The 16,011-nt window shown below is 38.1% G+C and overlaps 1 protein-coding gene across 2 annotated transcripts in view; it reads right to left on the bottom strand.

Moving 5' to 3' along the window:
- dock5 (dedicator of cytokinesis 5) overlaps nucleotides 1-16,011 on the bottom strand; it is a 56,896-nt gene that overhangs the window by 6,665 nt on the left and 34,220 nt on the right. For both annotated transcript variants that reach the window (XM_028456827.1, XM_028456828.1), the window contains 19 exons: nucleotides 14,837-15,007; nucleotides 14,614-14,714; nucleotides 14,466-14,524; nucleotides 14,085-14,239; nucleotides 13,873-13,958; nucleotides 13,458-13,614; nucleotides 13,304-13,344; nucleotides 13,132-13,222; nucleotides 12,890-13,009; nucleotides 10,202-10,291; nucleotides 9,715-9,819; nucleotides 9,311-9,452; nucleotides 8,347-8,428; nucleotides 8,168-8,252; nucleotides 7,923-8,009; nucleotides 2,427-2,603; nucleotides 691-774; nucleotides 476-613; nucleotides 99-271 (listed from right to left, as the gene is read on the bottom strand). In XM_028456827.1, the coding sequence (XP_028312628.1) occupies nucleotides 99-271; nucleotides 476-613; nucleotides 691-774; nucleotides 2,427-2,603; nucleotides 7,923-8,009; nucleotides 8,168-8,252; nucleotides 8,347-8,428; nucleotides 9,311-9,452; nucleotides 9,715-9,819; nucleotides 10,202-10,291; nucleotides 12,890-13,009; nucleotides 13,132-13,222; nucleotides 13,304-13,344; nucleotides 13,458-13,614; nucleotides 13,873-13,958; nucleotides 14,085-14,239; nucleotides 14,466-14,524; nucleotides 14,614-14,714; nucleotides 14,837-15,007 (2,144 nt within the window). The remainder of the gene's footprint in view (nucleotides 1-98; nucleotides 272-475; nucleotides 614-690; nucleotides 775-2,426; nucleotides 2,604-7,922; nucleotides 8,010-8,167; nucleotides 8,253-8,346; nucleotides 8,429-9,310; nucleotides 9,453-9,714; nucleotides 9,820-10,201; nucleotides 10,292-12,889; nucleotides 13,010-13,131; nucleotides 13,223-13,303; nucleotides 13,345-13,457; nucleotides 13,615-13,872; nucleotides 13,959-14,084; nucleotides 14,240-14,465; nucleotides 14,525-14,613; nucleotides 14,715-14,836; nucleotides 15,008-16,011) is intronic.

Here is a 16,011-nt window from a genome sequence, read left to right as displayed (position 1 = left end):
TCAGAGGCTAAAGAAAGGACACGGTAATAAACAGACTGAAACAAGAGTTCCCAGTGGTTAGAAGACAAAAGAAGCTAAAGTGCGGTGCAGGGACTGACTCTTGTGATGAAAGGCAGGAGGGTCCGTCTGAAGACACAGAGCCGCTGGAGAGGCCAGAGGAACCATTGGAGAGGGTAGAGACAGTCGACATGCGGCGGAGGGTGGAGGACAGGATGTATGGCATCACCACTGACCCAACACGACTCTTTTTCCCCTCAGTGAGGGAACAGGGCTGGGAAATAAGAATGACATTAAGCAAAATCTAAGAACCTTGGAGCACAATGATAGGCAAAACACAAGTCAAAATAGAGTGGCTGAACAAAGATTGATCGTCTTGAACTGGCATAATGTATTCTCTGCTTTGAATGAGAGGCGTTTGATGGAAGGCCAATAGCTTAAGCTGGTAACATTAAACTATGTGTTGCTGCCAACGCACCAAGGTTATAACACCGTAATGCTTCTCCACTTTATCCCGGAGGTCCTGGAAGCAGGTAACCAGACGATTATGTAAAGGCTTCAGCTGCTCGGTCGCCTTCTCCCCGTGGATGCGGATCCCATCTGCCAAGAGTGGGATCTGGAGGGCAAGTTGATCATTTTAGTGTGGAAAGAAAAAGCTTGATGTTTGTGTCAGTAATGGCAGAAGGACTTTACCTGCAGGGCGATTAGGTGTTTAAGGACGTCAATGCGCTCTTGATCTTTTGGGTGCTCCAGCATGTATGTATCAGTGAAGAATGCCTACAGATGATAAATCATTAGAGCAACTTTTTTATGAACAGACATTATAAATGAGCGGTTAGAAAGGTCAACCAGATACATAATTAGATGCCAAATAAATATGACTAGAAAATTTGCATTTCCTGAGGCAAATGCAAGTGAGGACGCAGGTGCTGGCTGCCGCATTATTTTGCATAACAACAGAATTCTGAACTTTGACGTAGATCGAACTTTTAGCTGCTTATACTTAATCCTGAAAGTACAAAAAGTAAGAAATAGTAGATCCGGTCAGAGTCCGTGTGTGATCATGGTTTCACACGTCAACCTCTGAAAAATCATTGAGGACGGTCACGGTATTCCGTTTTCCAGTCACTTCTACAGTTCAAGGGAGAATGAGGTGACTTTTTGCAAACGTTATTGTGTTCAATATTGAACACTTCATTGTGTTCAACATCAAACCAAATAATGTGTTGACAGGATTGTGTTTTAAATTGTGCTCAAAATCTTTACAGTGCATGCGCCAAGAAGATAACCTTGCCTATAGCTGCGCTGATCGCCATCCCTCTTGGAATGTTTATCTGATAATCAGGTGATGTTTTTAAGTAGCGACCGTTTAAGAAAATATTTTCGTTGCAGGCCGGAACAAACTGAATGCTGCATTAATTCACTCCGGTCTGTCAGAAGGGAAGTTTTGTCTTTTAGGCTACATTTTGGGTTTAACGCAGCATTTAAGGACTCGGTATTGATGAGAGACGTTAGCCATATAATGTTGGAGTTCAGGGGAAATTTCCGGCTCCAGAATGGCTTTGGATTGGGTGACTGTGTCCATTCTCATCAATGTTGATCTGGGTAAATGGATAAGAGTTAGAATTGTATGCTGACTCTAGTAGTTCTAAATGATGCAAAATTGGTATAAACAAGAGCACTTCAGCGCTCGTTCTGTACCGTGCTCTGTGAATCCTGATAAAGTTTTATAAACTTCAATCTTGAGCTTTGATATTGTTGTGATTTGATGTACGTTCTCAACCGATCCTTACTGTACTGGATACAGGGTTGATCATGGTATCGGTACTGGGTATGAGGTTTGATCACGCTATCGGTGTTGGGAATGAGATTTGACCGCTCTATTGATGTTGAAAACCAGCCCTGTACGGTATCGGTGCTGGGAGCGAGGCCCGGTATCGGCCCTGTATCGCTGCAAAACCGATACCAAAATGTGACATCGATGTTGCACGTCCAATGCTAGTCTTTTTTTTACTCTGTGGAACAGAGTCATTTGACTGAATTCTCAGGAACGTTGTAGGTGCTATTCAGCACTGAGACATTCCACGGGCCTGGCTGTAGTTCATCCAAACTTGTTTAATCAAGACTCACTATTACATGTACCTATGAAAATCATTTTTTTAATAGCAAGATCTTAAGGTAACAAAAACAATGGAGCCAGGAGAAGACTAACAACATTTTTGTATCGAACACTCACTTTGTACAAACATACACTAATTTGCACTTAAATAATGTATAAACATTAAAAACAGCCACTGCTTCAGGTTGTGTTGTGGATTAAAGGAAAGAAAATACCTTTATGACTTCAAATATTATAAAAACACAACTATGCAAAGCCTACATAAAGAACGACAGCAAAATAACATTTCTGACATTGAAACTAAACAAACCTTTTCATAGTTGGAAAAGCCACCCATGACTGCAGGATCAACAATACCACTGAGCATCATGGAGAGCGGGTTGATGGACAGTGAGCGATCACAGGCCTGCTGTTGCACCAGGTTGCTCAGCTTCTCATTGGCCATTTCCATGGTTTCTATGGCGTTCTCTAAAGGACTGATCTCTACCTGCACATTAAGGAATACATGAAAAACAGATCAGAAAATAACCGAATGTAGAAAAAAGTCAGTGACCTTTCCATATTGTGATTGCATCTCTATCCATCACACAGTTAAAAAATTGATCCAGTCACGATACATTTGCCATACAAAGTTACATACATCCATCAGATTAAAGATGTTGGAGGATTTTTTTACCAACATACTTCATACCTATATATATATATATATATAGATATATATATATAGATATATATATATATATATATATACACACAGTATATACACACTATAGTGTAGAACATTAGACAACAACTTTATAACAATTAAAAGTGGGAAAATAATTCTATATGCTAAAAAAGCCAAGTGAGTAAAACTCAAACCCTTAGAAGGTCTGAATTAACAATCAAAACGCAGAATAATAATGAACTCAAACTTTGTCAATGCAGCAGCTTTACTCCCCACATCTATCACTGAGTAACTATTCACTCTTGACCTTCACCCAGAGGTCACCAGCTGCGTACTTCCTTTCTTGGACATCTTTTATTAGATATTGTCAACTGCAGTTTAGGAACACTCCACGAGTTTTGTGATGCTCTGACCCATCACGGATCATAATAATAATAGTCATGAATCATGATGATAGGCCAAAGACAGTAATATCCTAAAACATTATTTGACTGATCTACTGTGCTCTGGTCATTGGGTTACCTTCCTGCTAATATTGACGAATTACAACTCATTTGCAATTCTGCTATTAGTTTACTCACTTATATATAACGAAGAGGATATATATAATAGCCCCTGTATTACCCTAATTAAATTCGCTGCTTGCATCTTTTACGATTGATTTAAAGACTATTTAACCTTTTTATCATAATTAAATGGAGATGAAGGTTCATTTATCTCAGAGTGACTAAAAGGATGTATTACTTATCCCACTTTAAGGCCAGCAAGAGGTATTGCATTAAAAGTCCCCACTTAATAATATGACGAATCAGCTTTTTTTAATGCACTATATTGTTAAATCTATATTGTTGTTTTCACATTCAATCAATAATAATGGGCAAGTTAAAACTGCTTCATTTTGTTTTACCTTCCCTATATACTCCTGACAAAAATCCTAAAACTAGGGGAAAAAAAACAAGTATTATAATTTCAAATCTGTTTGTGTGTAAAATGTAATGTCCTACTTAGTGATCATCCTGATGGCTCCCAACATCCCTGCTATAACACTGAGGCTGCACTGGAGAGTTTTTTTCTGGTGGCACTGAGGAAGATCGTGATTGCGGGTGCTCTTTCACTTCAATGTGACAGTGAAACTTTAGGTTATGTAAAGGGTCAAACCACAGCCTCTCTCTGACTGAAAGCCCTCATCAGAGCAGTGCTAACTGACTCTTTCAGAAGTACGATGGTGCAGATCACAACATCCACCAGACAAAGAAGTTATTTTTAAAGGTCCAGTCTTATGCTATTTTTGACCCATCTCCATTTGTTCTAAGAACCCCAACAACATAGTGTTTGAAGTTTATTTTCCTAAACTCGCCTGTTTTCCGGGGTTTTAGCCTTCTTAAAAGTCACTTTCATGACGCTTCTAAAAACAGTTTTGGGGCCTTCATGCATATGCATGTAGATGCAGACTTCATGCCTCACTCCTGGGCCCCATTCCACAAAGACGGGTTTTAATGTAAATTGCAGTGGAGTGCACAGACATTTTGGGGGCAGGTGCTGAGTGAAAAATAAGGGCACTTTATGCAGCATGTAGAACTGAGATTTAAACCTTACATTTGAACTGGTACAGTTTCACACTATAGCACTCTCACATACGGTACAGCTGCTACATCATGCTTTTCTTGTTCTCCCTCATTTTGGTCATCAGACAGCACTTCTGATTCTGTAACTGTGCATAGACTTGGTGGTGCTATGGACTCTGCTTTATCTATAGATGAATCTGGAGATTCATCTATCTCAACTTCTTTGCTGGTAGATGGCCTACTGCGTATCTGCTGTAGCTTCCTAGAATAGAATAATAATAGTTTTAGTAATAGCCTATTTTTAAGGTTGAATATAGCCTATTAAGGTACAATACAAGATTACTGCAAGTCTTGTAACATAGAAATAACTTATTGGTACAAAATAATATAATTAGCTAAAATAGCTTAATGCCTACTTTAGTCCAGCCAAATCACTTAGTGTGGTTAAAATAAAATGTGGACAGTTTTTAAAATATTTCAGTAAAATTAGAGGAACAGTTCAACTTTAAAATCTGAGCTTTAAAATGCTGTAAACGGTGAACATGACTCTTGACTCTGACCTTTCATCTTCATCTTCTGCTGCAATTGGTGAAAAAAAGGAACCAACAATATGAATAAGACTGTTTGGTTATATTTCAACAAGGCACAGGGCTACTTTTTTTGCAGGCAATTGGGAATGGCCTGTTTGTCATTTAGCAAATAAATTACTGCAAGTGTTAATTATGTAGCCTAATGTAAACCTACACAATAGCCTACTAAATATTCATGATAAGTAAGTATACTGATAGATGCACATGCTGTAGGATACCAATGACAAACTCTACCGGTGGTCATCATCATCATCATGCCGCATCTATTATTGATCTTGGGTAACATCTAGCTTGTTAAGCAGATGAACAGTCGGCTAATTTATGCCCAGCTGTGTGGCGTTGAGATAAGCTACTTCACAACAGAGACAAATAAATGCAAGTCATAGCTTGGCAACTGAGGTTTAGGGGGCAAACAACACACTCGACTTGGTTCATTTATGCGTTACCAGGCTGGTGGGCAGTGGAGGAGGTGTGTTTGGGCTGTCGCTGTTCACTGACTGCTGCTACAGCAACGCACCTCCGTTTGTGTCTGCTCTGCGCGTTCACGTTGACAGAGGTGTGTGCGGATGGGGTGGGGGTGGAGGAATTATTAATTGGGGCATTATAATCACATGCTTTTAATCGACGAGCACTTACAGATGATCATGTCAGCATGGGCCACAAAAAAAAAAAAAAAAGAACTTTCAAAAGGGCACTTGCTTGGTCCAGAGGGCAAAAGGCAGGTGCTTTAGCACCACCTAGTGTCTACCTGTGCACGCCACTGGTGAATTGTCAAGTTTTTTTTTATTGTTTACGGCTTGCGTCCACAAAGCAACAACGATTTAGAAGCCGAATACAATAACCTCTGAAAACGGGGTCTGTGAACGCCACCCGCTGGGTCACCGTGCGGACGTCTACGCATACTCTGCAAACGATGCATGCGTGAGCCCCCACAACATCAGTAACAATGGCAACAAAGCAGCAGCTCTACCTTGTTGTTGGTCCACAAGCATATCTCCTGTCTTATCTTTGTCTTCATCTTCTTCCTCATTTCTTTTGTATGTCTTGTTTTTTAGTCAGTTTTAAGCGCATCTTTGGTATTTATGGCAAAGTGGACGCCACAAGGCGTATTACTGACCTTCACTGGTCTTTATTTTAACAACTAGATCCTCCCATACATTCCAGTGTCATGAAGAAACTGCAGCACAGCCTTGAAAATTATCTGGTGATTCTCATTGTGACAAAATTATGAAAAAGAAGAAAAAACCTCCACTCCTAATCCAGAAATGCGTGCAAATAGATGCTGCCTTTCTCTCTGTATCTTCTTCCCTGTTTCGATGTATTTCTGTGGCAGCAATACAGCGTCACATAGAGGTCTGGTATGTTTATTACTGCGTTTTCCACATTTTCGTGTGGACGCACATATAATTATTCGTTTTAGGGGAAAGCGTTTTTGTTTTGTCTCCATGTGAACGGGGCCTTAGAGAGAGTGATCAGTGATCACCATAATGGTCGTCTTTTGCTATCCACACACTCTTATTATCATTTTCAGCCAAAAAACTGAACATTACAGTAAAACACATGGTTATTTATGGGGCTATAGTGATTGTGAGTCCGACAAACGCTGAACAAACGAGTCTGTCAGCTGTTTCAAACACTCACCAGAGCTCCTATATCACTTTCTTGTCATCCTCACCTATTCTGACCACTGAAATAGTCCATTAAAGATGATAGTCCACTTTTTGTTCAATCCTTGCATCGCATTGGGTCACAAAGACATCAGATCATGTCAAAGGCAATACGAAGCAGGGTAACGCAACTAAAAGTGGAACTTATCTATATACTGGATTATCTATATACTGAATGTAAATATGTCACCTGTGGATAAAGGGACTAGTGGTTAAGGGAGCAGGCTTGTAATAGTAAGCTCACTGGTTTGAATCTCCCTGGTCCATCACTATGGGATGTTGATCAGTCCTTAACCACAAGGCTGCTAACTGCTCCCCGGGCGCGACGCCGTGGCTGCCCACTGCTCCTCGGGGATGGGTTACATTTCGTGTATGTAGCTTTACATACACGAAATGTATGTATAGCTACAGTAAAGTATAATGTATATTCTATATCAAACCGCAGTGTTTGTTTTACCTGTGAGGTAGTTTGAGAGGGAGGAGCTCACTTTCTTATAGGGTAGAAGGAGAGAGGATTGTGAGTAGTTATGACGTTACAACGTGAGAAAAATCCAACTCGCCCGTTTGGGCTGACTTTTTACAAAATGCGGAATAGCAAGAGAGGGGGGAAATAGAACTTTTTCAACTTTGGCCCTCTGAATAGGGCTAAAATAATGTATATCACTGTAGCAAAACCATTATAAAGTCAATTTTTCATAATACTGTCCCTTTAAGGGAATATTGTTGCACTCCTGGACCTTCCCCCAGATTAAAAATCTCAGTGAAAAACAAATAGGAATAGAAAAATGGCAACAAGTGACATTGAATGCCTTTAATGAAGCTATTTTTACCACATGGAGCACTACTTTCATTAAGCATGACTTTCTCTAGTTATCAACAAGAATGGGAAGATTAATAACCAAGTCCTATTTTTACACTCTTAGTCCTGTTTTGACTTGTTAGTGCTATTATCAAAACTTTTGGACAGCTAAAGAATGAAAGAAAAATTCCTACATCTTTTACAATTACAAGCTCTATACACCATACAGCCCACTTACAATCAACTAGTGCAAAATTAAAATACTTAATACAACTTTCCAATTGGTTTTAAGATATTGCTCAGGAGTGTATATTATTAATGCACATCATCAACCACTTTTCAGTTCTTTTTTGTTGTTTTAGTTCATTTTTATGATCCATCCCTTCTCTTTGTATCTTTTATGGATATTTTGATTCTCTTGAGTTTTTAAGTGCTTTGAGCTCCATTTTATGCTTAAAAGTTGCTGTAAAAAATAAAGTCACAATTTTTTATTAGAAATTATACAGCTGCTATCTTACCACTGAGACAGATTTTACTTCAAACCATTTGAGAATCCCTGGGAAGCGATAGGCCGTGATGTAAGTAGTTCTCTCGATCCACATGGTCTGTGGGGCAGAATAAATACACATTAAACAACAAAGGTAAGCAATAAATTCAGTGTCAGTATGAGGTATGACATTCACACACATTATCTTCATTTGATAAAAAGTAATTTGACTGTATCTTTACAAATGAGTTAAAAATAAATTTAAAAGCTGCTTACTGCAAATTCATTGTCCGGGTCTTTTTCACCTTTCCTAAATGGACGGGAATACTGGAACTGGTCCACTTCATTGGTTCTGTAATAGCTGTGTGAAACCAAGATAAGACGTATTTAACGTAACCATAAACCATAAATATTGAAAAGAAATGAAATCTTCCTTTAAGTGTACAGTTTCTTACTTTAAGATCTGCTCAGGAACCCCCTTGTCTTTAAACTGGCAGGGCACAGTAAGCACAGGTTTGACAGTAAAGCATTGGATGTCTGAGGAGTTCAGATAAGGACAAGACATTGATGTGTGGAACATAGCTTAATATAAGCTTTACTGAGTGAGGCTTTTCTTAAAAATGAAATTATATATATATATATATATATTTCTGTAATATAGAGCTGATCCTCCTTTTGCAGTAATATCAGTTTGCACTCTTCTTGGAAGGTTTTCTATAAGATGTTGGAATCATTTTCTAGATAATTTGTGAGGTCAGGCACTGATGTTGGAAGAGAAGGTCTGGCCTGTAAACTCAATTCATCCCAAAGGTGCTGGATGGGGTCAGGGCTGTGTGGGCTTTACGTCTTTATGACCCTGGCTTTGTGCACATTCATAACATTGTAGAATGTCTTGATATGCTGAAGCAAGAAGAACTTCACTGGAGAAAAGAGGCCTAAACCCTGAAAAATCAGTGTTGCCAAATATGTTTGTCCATGATATGTAGATCCAGTAGAGGATTTTTATAAAAAAAAAAAAGTCCAAAAACAGTATGCAACTGACTTTGTATTCAACAATTTTAGAAAAACACAATTTTTTTTTACATTCTTATAAGATTTTGTTGGCATTTTTTTCTCTCCAGAAACACATTGTATTGAAAAAAATTCAATATCCTTTTTGCTTTTTCTTTTTTAATGAACTACAGTTTAAATTTTAGGGCAATATTATTTGCTTACAGTATTTGTAAATATCAACCCTAAAATCTCACAAAATATTTTCATGAATGAATGTTCAATGAATCACAAATATGAAACTAATTTTAAGCCCCATAAATGTAATCTGATGACACACCTCAGTGTCACATTAGGTCTAAACACGCACGCACACTCGTCGTTGCAGTTGTTAAATCTAAAAACCTTTACTGTCGTATGTGAGGATACACTGTCCACCAGAGTTACTGATGTTGTCTCCAGGGGGTGCTGTGCTGGTCATCCGGACAGCATTTGGGAACTGCGAGAGCAGCTTTAAACTGAAGTCTTCTAACCACTCATACTCTTTGCCACGGTAGATGAACATTTTGTTCTGCAGAGGAAAGATTGCATCATATAAACAAAAAGATTAAATGTCAAAAACAGTGGAAAAATGATGATCAATCTGGTTTACCAACATTCAAGGTCGCCATGCAGGCATAAAGATGTAACTGGGTTTTATTTGTTATCATCATAAAGCCAGAAGCCTTTACTGCATATTTCTCAAAAACATTTTTCAAAAGGACATTGTAAGTATGAGTTTTAGCACATCAGGGTTTCACCAAGTTCCTTTAAACAGAAAATCATGTTCTTACCCGCAGAAAGGAGGGAAATCCAAGGCCATAATATCCAACAGCAAAGTACTCCGGCTGTGGCCGCATCGCATGCATTATGTTTTCATAGAACTGGGCTTGTTTTATCTGAAGCAAAGGACAAAGTTTATAAGAACGTCGCTTTGTATGCACAGTGGGCTGCAATTAGCCTGTAGGACATTATAAAATGAATAATTAATGACAAACTTTAAAAGGGTATTTGAAAGAAATTTAATTTACAGTACCATTCAAATGAATGAGTAACACAGTCAGTCTTTACTAATAGCTTTTCAATATCACATTTAAACCACATTCCATCAGCAGATGCTTAGATGCAGCACTCAACCAGCCAGACTTCATCAGCCAAAATGAGATGAGTATGAATGAAGCACAAACAAAGAAAACATTTTCATTTCATTTGTTGTCATCATTTCTTCAAGAATGATTGTTTGGTTTGCAGATTCAATCTTTGTTCAATGATTCCTCTTACCAGCAACTGGCTCAGCTCCATGAAATCAAATATGTGGCCCTCGTGCATCTTGGCCAGTTGTTTTCCCAGCTCAATGGCTTTCTCCCACATCTAAGAAAACATGTGCATTATTCAAGTATTTCACAAATGGGGGTACGTGTAACCCTAGGGGTAAACGATGGCACTACAGGAGGTACGGAGTGGAAAATTAAGAGAAAAAAATTAGAAAAATATGGAGATTTTAAAACGTCTATTACTGGTTACAAAAGATTATCTATATATTAAAGCAATGAATCTCTGTGTGTGTGTGTGTGTGTGTGTGTGTGTGTGTGTGTGTGTGTGTGTGTGTGTGTGTGTGTGTGTGTGTGTGTGTGTGTGTGTGTGTGTGTGTGTGTGCGCGCACGCGTGTGCGCATGTGTGTGTGTGAACGTGTGTCTGTACCTCAAATATCTCGGGTGTTCAAGGACAGACAGAGCTCATACTTGCTACATAGCTGCAGCTTGGCTCACAGCTGTGAGACGTGGGATTTGTTTGGACTGAAATAGTCCACTCAATGAACAATTTCATTAAAAAAATCATCCTTTGCCGGAGCCTTTAGTCACGTGGCGCACTACAGCCAATCACTGCACACCGTAGTCACGTGTGTGCACTGCAGCCGAGCGCGCACCCGAGCCAGCAAATACTGCAAGTGTTTGTGCGTGCATGCATCAATTTGACTGTTTATAAACCTTTTTAGCAGCTTGCACATTGTCCCAGTGTGTGCATCCAGGCACCGTGGGCGAAGACACACTCGCACACGCACACACACGGTATTTATAATACAATATACTAAATGAGTAAAATAAAACAAAAAAACTAAACAATATTTATACAAAAAGTACACAAAACAACAACAGAAATGCACAATGACATACAAAAAGACACACAAAATTACAACAAAAACAGACAAAATAACAGTAAATATATACAAAAAGGCTCCAAAAATACACAAAATGATTCCGAAACATATACATAACAGAAAAATACACAATACAACAACAAAAATATGATAATGAGTAAAAAACTAAAAACTAAATATTTATACAAAAAATACACAAAATGACAACAGAAATGCACAAAGCTAGAAAAAAAAAAAATGACTGAAATGAAAACACAGAAATGGCAACAAGAAACAATAATTATAGAAAAAGCACAAAAAAAAACAAAAGAAAGATACAAAAATACACATAATGACTCCAATAAACATACATTACAGAAAAACACACCAAATGACAAAAATATAAAAATTAGCTAAAAAAGAAAACTACAAACAAATTTATCATGTGCATGTCCCATAGAATTAAACCAGGGAAACCACACATGCTATTTTACTTTGAACCTGCAAATATACCCCTTTATAACACTACAGAGTACAGAGTATGTAATATTAATAATAAATAATAATGTATACTTTATTCATCACCGTAGTAAAATTTTGTCTCTATATTTTATCCATTTCCCCCGAGGGGCAGCAGTGGGCTGCCATTGCAGGCGCACTGGGGATCAGTTGGATGTACACCTCTTTGTACATCCAACCTTTAAACACATACTCATTTGGCCATAATTGATAACTCTACTTAAGGTCCCACATGAATACACAATGTGCTTATGTCAAGCCAAAAGTGTTTGTTTTGCCTGCATTCAGATCTACAGGCCCTCTCTGCCTTCTAAGCTCTGAGGCTTTAGAGAAAATCTACGTGAAGAGACACAGGAGGGTTACAGTCAAGGTTCCAAGCAAACAGGTGATAAAACAAAAGAAGCTTTTCACATGAACTGAAGCAGAAGTATGTCAGTAGCTGCAGTCAACACACTATCAAAAGGAAAGGAGCCTGGAACACATAGGGAAATGCTTTGTGCTAACCTTTTATGATTGTCTTTAAAGGTTGATTGTTGTTTTTTGTATTGTGGGTATTACACCTTTTAATAATTAAAATAATAGATTTCATAAATACATTAAATAATTCTCAGACACAGTTGTCCTGGGGAAACCTAATGGAAGTAGTATAGAAAACTTGCGCTAATGTGTTAAAATGTTGATCATTTCAAAACATCATCCACCAGAACTCCAAATGTACATATTTTTAATGAACGTTGAAATCTTACTTTGCAAGTATATGTTTACAACACAGTTTACAGTCAAACATTTTAATACAATGTAAGCTCAATTTTTGGTAAATCAAAAATCTGTGTGGATCATTTGTGTAAGAGTCAAATTGTGTCAGTTAAGCAAAAATTGAGGGAGAAGATAAGTTTAATATGTTTTACAGTTCATAATAAAAACAGAATGATATATTTCATAATTTACAATAGGTTTAAATGAACAAAAGCTTCTTGGGGCTACATTTTAATGAATGTTGTCAATCTGCAGCACATATGGTTGACTTGTTACAGATTTTCAAAATGTTGAACTTTAGCAATACTAGTGTATTGGTGATAATCTGTGGCATGGGACTGGACCTTTGTGTGAGTGTGAGTGTGAGTGTGAGTGTGAGTGTGAGAGAGAGAGAGAGAGAGAGAGAGAGAGAAAGAGAAAAAAAGAAAATGAATAGGCCCCTACTTAAATATTGTTTTGCATGTCAGTTTTAACCAGAACCAAACATTGCAATTACCTTTGACCAAAACGGTACCTCTGTTGGGTTCATGCTCTCATAGAGAATGGCTAATGCTCACCTTTCCCTTGTCCAAGTAGCAGATGATCTCTTGAATGAGCCTTTCTTTGAGCTCTTGTTGGGTCCAGACATGCTGTCCGTCTCGAGGTATGAGATGAGGCGCACAGGGTTTGTCGGACCACTGGGGTGAAAAATGGTCATAAATTAATACAGAATGAATGTGTAAAAGCTTGGTTTTATTGGTAGAGGTTAACCAGTTTAAATGTAAAGTAAATTATTTCTGCTCTTTAACGTGTCAAAGACCTCCAGTAATTCAGCATGTAGCAGGAGAGTGTAGGCCGCCTCTGTGTAATTTTCACAGTCAAGGTGTAAATCTCGCAGCTTGTACAGGTACCTGGTTAAAAGAGCAGAGCAGTTAGTGGCCGTCAGCCAATAATCCAGAAATCCGTTGGCATAATGTCTCCATCTTTATTACCGAATGTAAATGTCCTCTCGCTTCTTCTCTTTGTAAAAATTCTGCAGAAAACAAGACATAATTGGTTCTTCCTGAAAGGATATTTTCTGATGATGCAATTTGAATGACGTTCAGTGCCCACACAGTCTTTGGAAATTAATGGTGCAAAGCATACCAGCACATTGACAGTGCAGCTCATGCGATGCTCTGGACTTTCATCATGTGTTATGGTGCGATAAGCCAGGAGGTTTTCCAGCAGGCTGCTCAGCAGCAGGGCCAGCTCCTCTCCGGACTGGGACAGGTACCTGTGGCGTCTGCAGTGTTCCAGTAATCTGCCACCAAAAAACAACAATCCATCACAAAACAATGTTTTTGTTTGATCAGGACAAAATCTGAAATAGACTTAAGCATTTAGTATCTTTTGAGAGGTAGCACATTCATCAGGCTTCACTGAGTTTTTTGGTGAGAAGTTTATTGCATCTGTTTTGCCCCCTAGTATTTGCAAAGCTTTATCAAAAGACAACCAGAGGAGTGTTTTTTCATTTCTAAAGCAGATCACAATAAGCTGAATATTTTATGCCCGATCTTACATTTTCTCCAGCAAGATCTTGTACTGTTCATCCCCACGGCCTCCTTCAACTTCTTCATCCAATTTTGTTATCAGTTCATTCTCAAACTGCAAAAATGACAAGAGGATTTGAAATCAACTGCTTGTGCCTTTAACAAAATTCCTTATTGTAATGCTAAGCCAAAGGCGTAAACTTCACATGAACTGAAACCAGAAGAAAAAAAACATTTTTACTGTTTCAAATGTGCGTCCAGGGCTGAAGTTGTGCTCGCACTGCATCATATCAAAGAAGATTGGGATGGTAGCTTTACGCAGCTCTGGCTCAGGCACTAATGTGACCTCCAGAATGGGTCCGACCATGGTGGGGATGAACCTCATTTTGTGTGGGCCTGAGGGACAGCAAACATCTCAACAATATTACACTATGCTTTGAGAAAGCAATAAGCCTTATCTTCGTATCTGAACAAACAATAGACAAAAATGTAATAACAGTTAAAAAAAAACCTGGAGACTGGACGATGAATAATATTTTCTTGGCATTCCCTTTTGCATCACTGGCAGGTGATGAATAAACAAACCCACTATGGTTTTAGCAACATAAGAAAAAATACTCACCAAGGTTGTACCACATGTCCCTCATCTTAAATCCAATAGTCTTTCTCATATCTCCATATCTGTAGAACATTTATAAAAAAAAAGACCAGTTCAACTAAGGGATCTCTTGATTAAAATGCACTTCTTTAAAGGATTAAAATGAACCTACTTGTTCAGTATCTTGTTTCGTTTCTCTTGAGAGAAGGACTCCAGCTGGAGTGTCTTGTGAGTGAGAAACGCCACGGTCAAATGAAAGTAGTTATTCCACAGCTGCGAGGAAGGCAGGGCTTTCAAATATTAATACAGTAATTACCTTTTCATAGACCTTGATTTAAGTTTGGCATTTAAGAAGAAATGTAACCCCTAGTGAGGCAGCCGAGGACAAGCCATACCTGTATTTCGAAATGTGCCTGATCCAAAAAGTACATGTTCAAGACCTCCGAGTACTGGTTGATGGCCCTCAGAAAGACCTGCATCTGCACCAAGTTCATGATTATCCAGTCAGCGGGAAAGACATTTCCCATCAGGTCCTTAAACATGATGAATGTCTCCATGAGGAAGTCCTTCAATTCGAAAAAAAAAAAAATGGCACAAAAACTATTATCTATTATCTATTTATCTTAAAATATACAATTTTACATCCTATAATCTAATCTCAAAAGAGTTTTATATGATTTCAGTTATATTATTTACTTGATTATCTTGTACAATTTTATCTAATACAGTATCAGCCAATTTCATCCAATTATCTTGCATTTTCTATATTTTATCCTATTTTCTGTCCCCTTATAATATATAATCTAATGCCAACCCATCTTATTTTATTCCATCATCTCATTTCAGCCCTCATCCAAATATATTTTTTCATCTCATGCCCTATTCTTTAAACTTACACTATGTCAACACACACCATCTTAAATATTGTTAACTCATCTTACCTTTTCTTATGACATCTCATTCTACAACCTCTCACATAACCCCATTCCATATCATCCAGTCTTCCTTTGCCACATCAACTAGCCTACGGTAATCTCCAAATATCTCATTTCTTTCCGTCAAATGTATTGTGACCTCATTACTGTCACAGCATCTCATCCCATCCTTATTTCATGTCATCTTTTCCATGTGTTTTTTTACAGACACCACATCTCAGTTGATTACATTTTACCTCATCTCATCTGGTCACTTTGTCTCTTTCTGTAACTGCTTCAACATCTCATATCAAATCCTGTCATCTAGTTCTGTGGTTATTTGTTAAAGCTTCAGGACCCCAAAAACATTTTATTACAAGCTGCAACCCAAACCAAGGAAAATGTTGAATCTCGATGTACCCTTAATGAATGGCTTTAGTCAAGAAGTACAAATTGCTCCTTGGGATCACAAGAAAGCAGCAATTTTCATCCAAACTTTGAAAAATCAAACTTAAAAAAGCCATTTCAAAAGACAAACGAAGAGTAAAAATACTATTTCGTGTCACAATTATGAATGGGTAAATGATAAAGAGGCACTTTGGAAACTGAATGACTAATTTTAACTGTGTACTGCGCTCTCCTTTCCCTTCAAAATA

This window comes from Gouania willdenowi, chromosome 9 (genome assembly GCF_900634775.1).
Source record: "Gouania willdenowi chromosome 9, fGouWil2.1, whole genome shotgun sequence".
Taxonomy (NCBI): domain Eukaryota; kingdom Metazoa; phylum Chordata; class Actinopteri; order Blenniiformes; family Gobiesocidae; genus Gouania; species Gouania willdenowi.
Note: the sequence above shows the minus strand (reverse complement) of the source record. Positions and strands in the feature narration are given on the sequence as shown.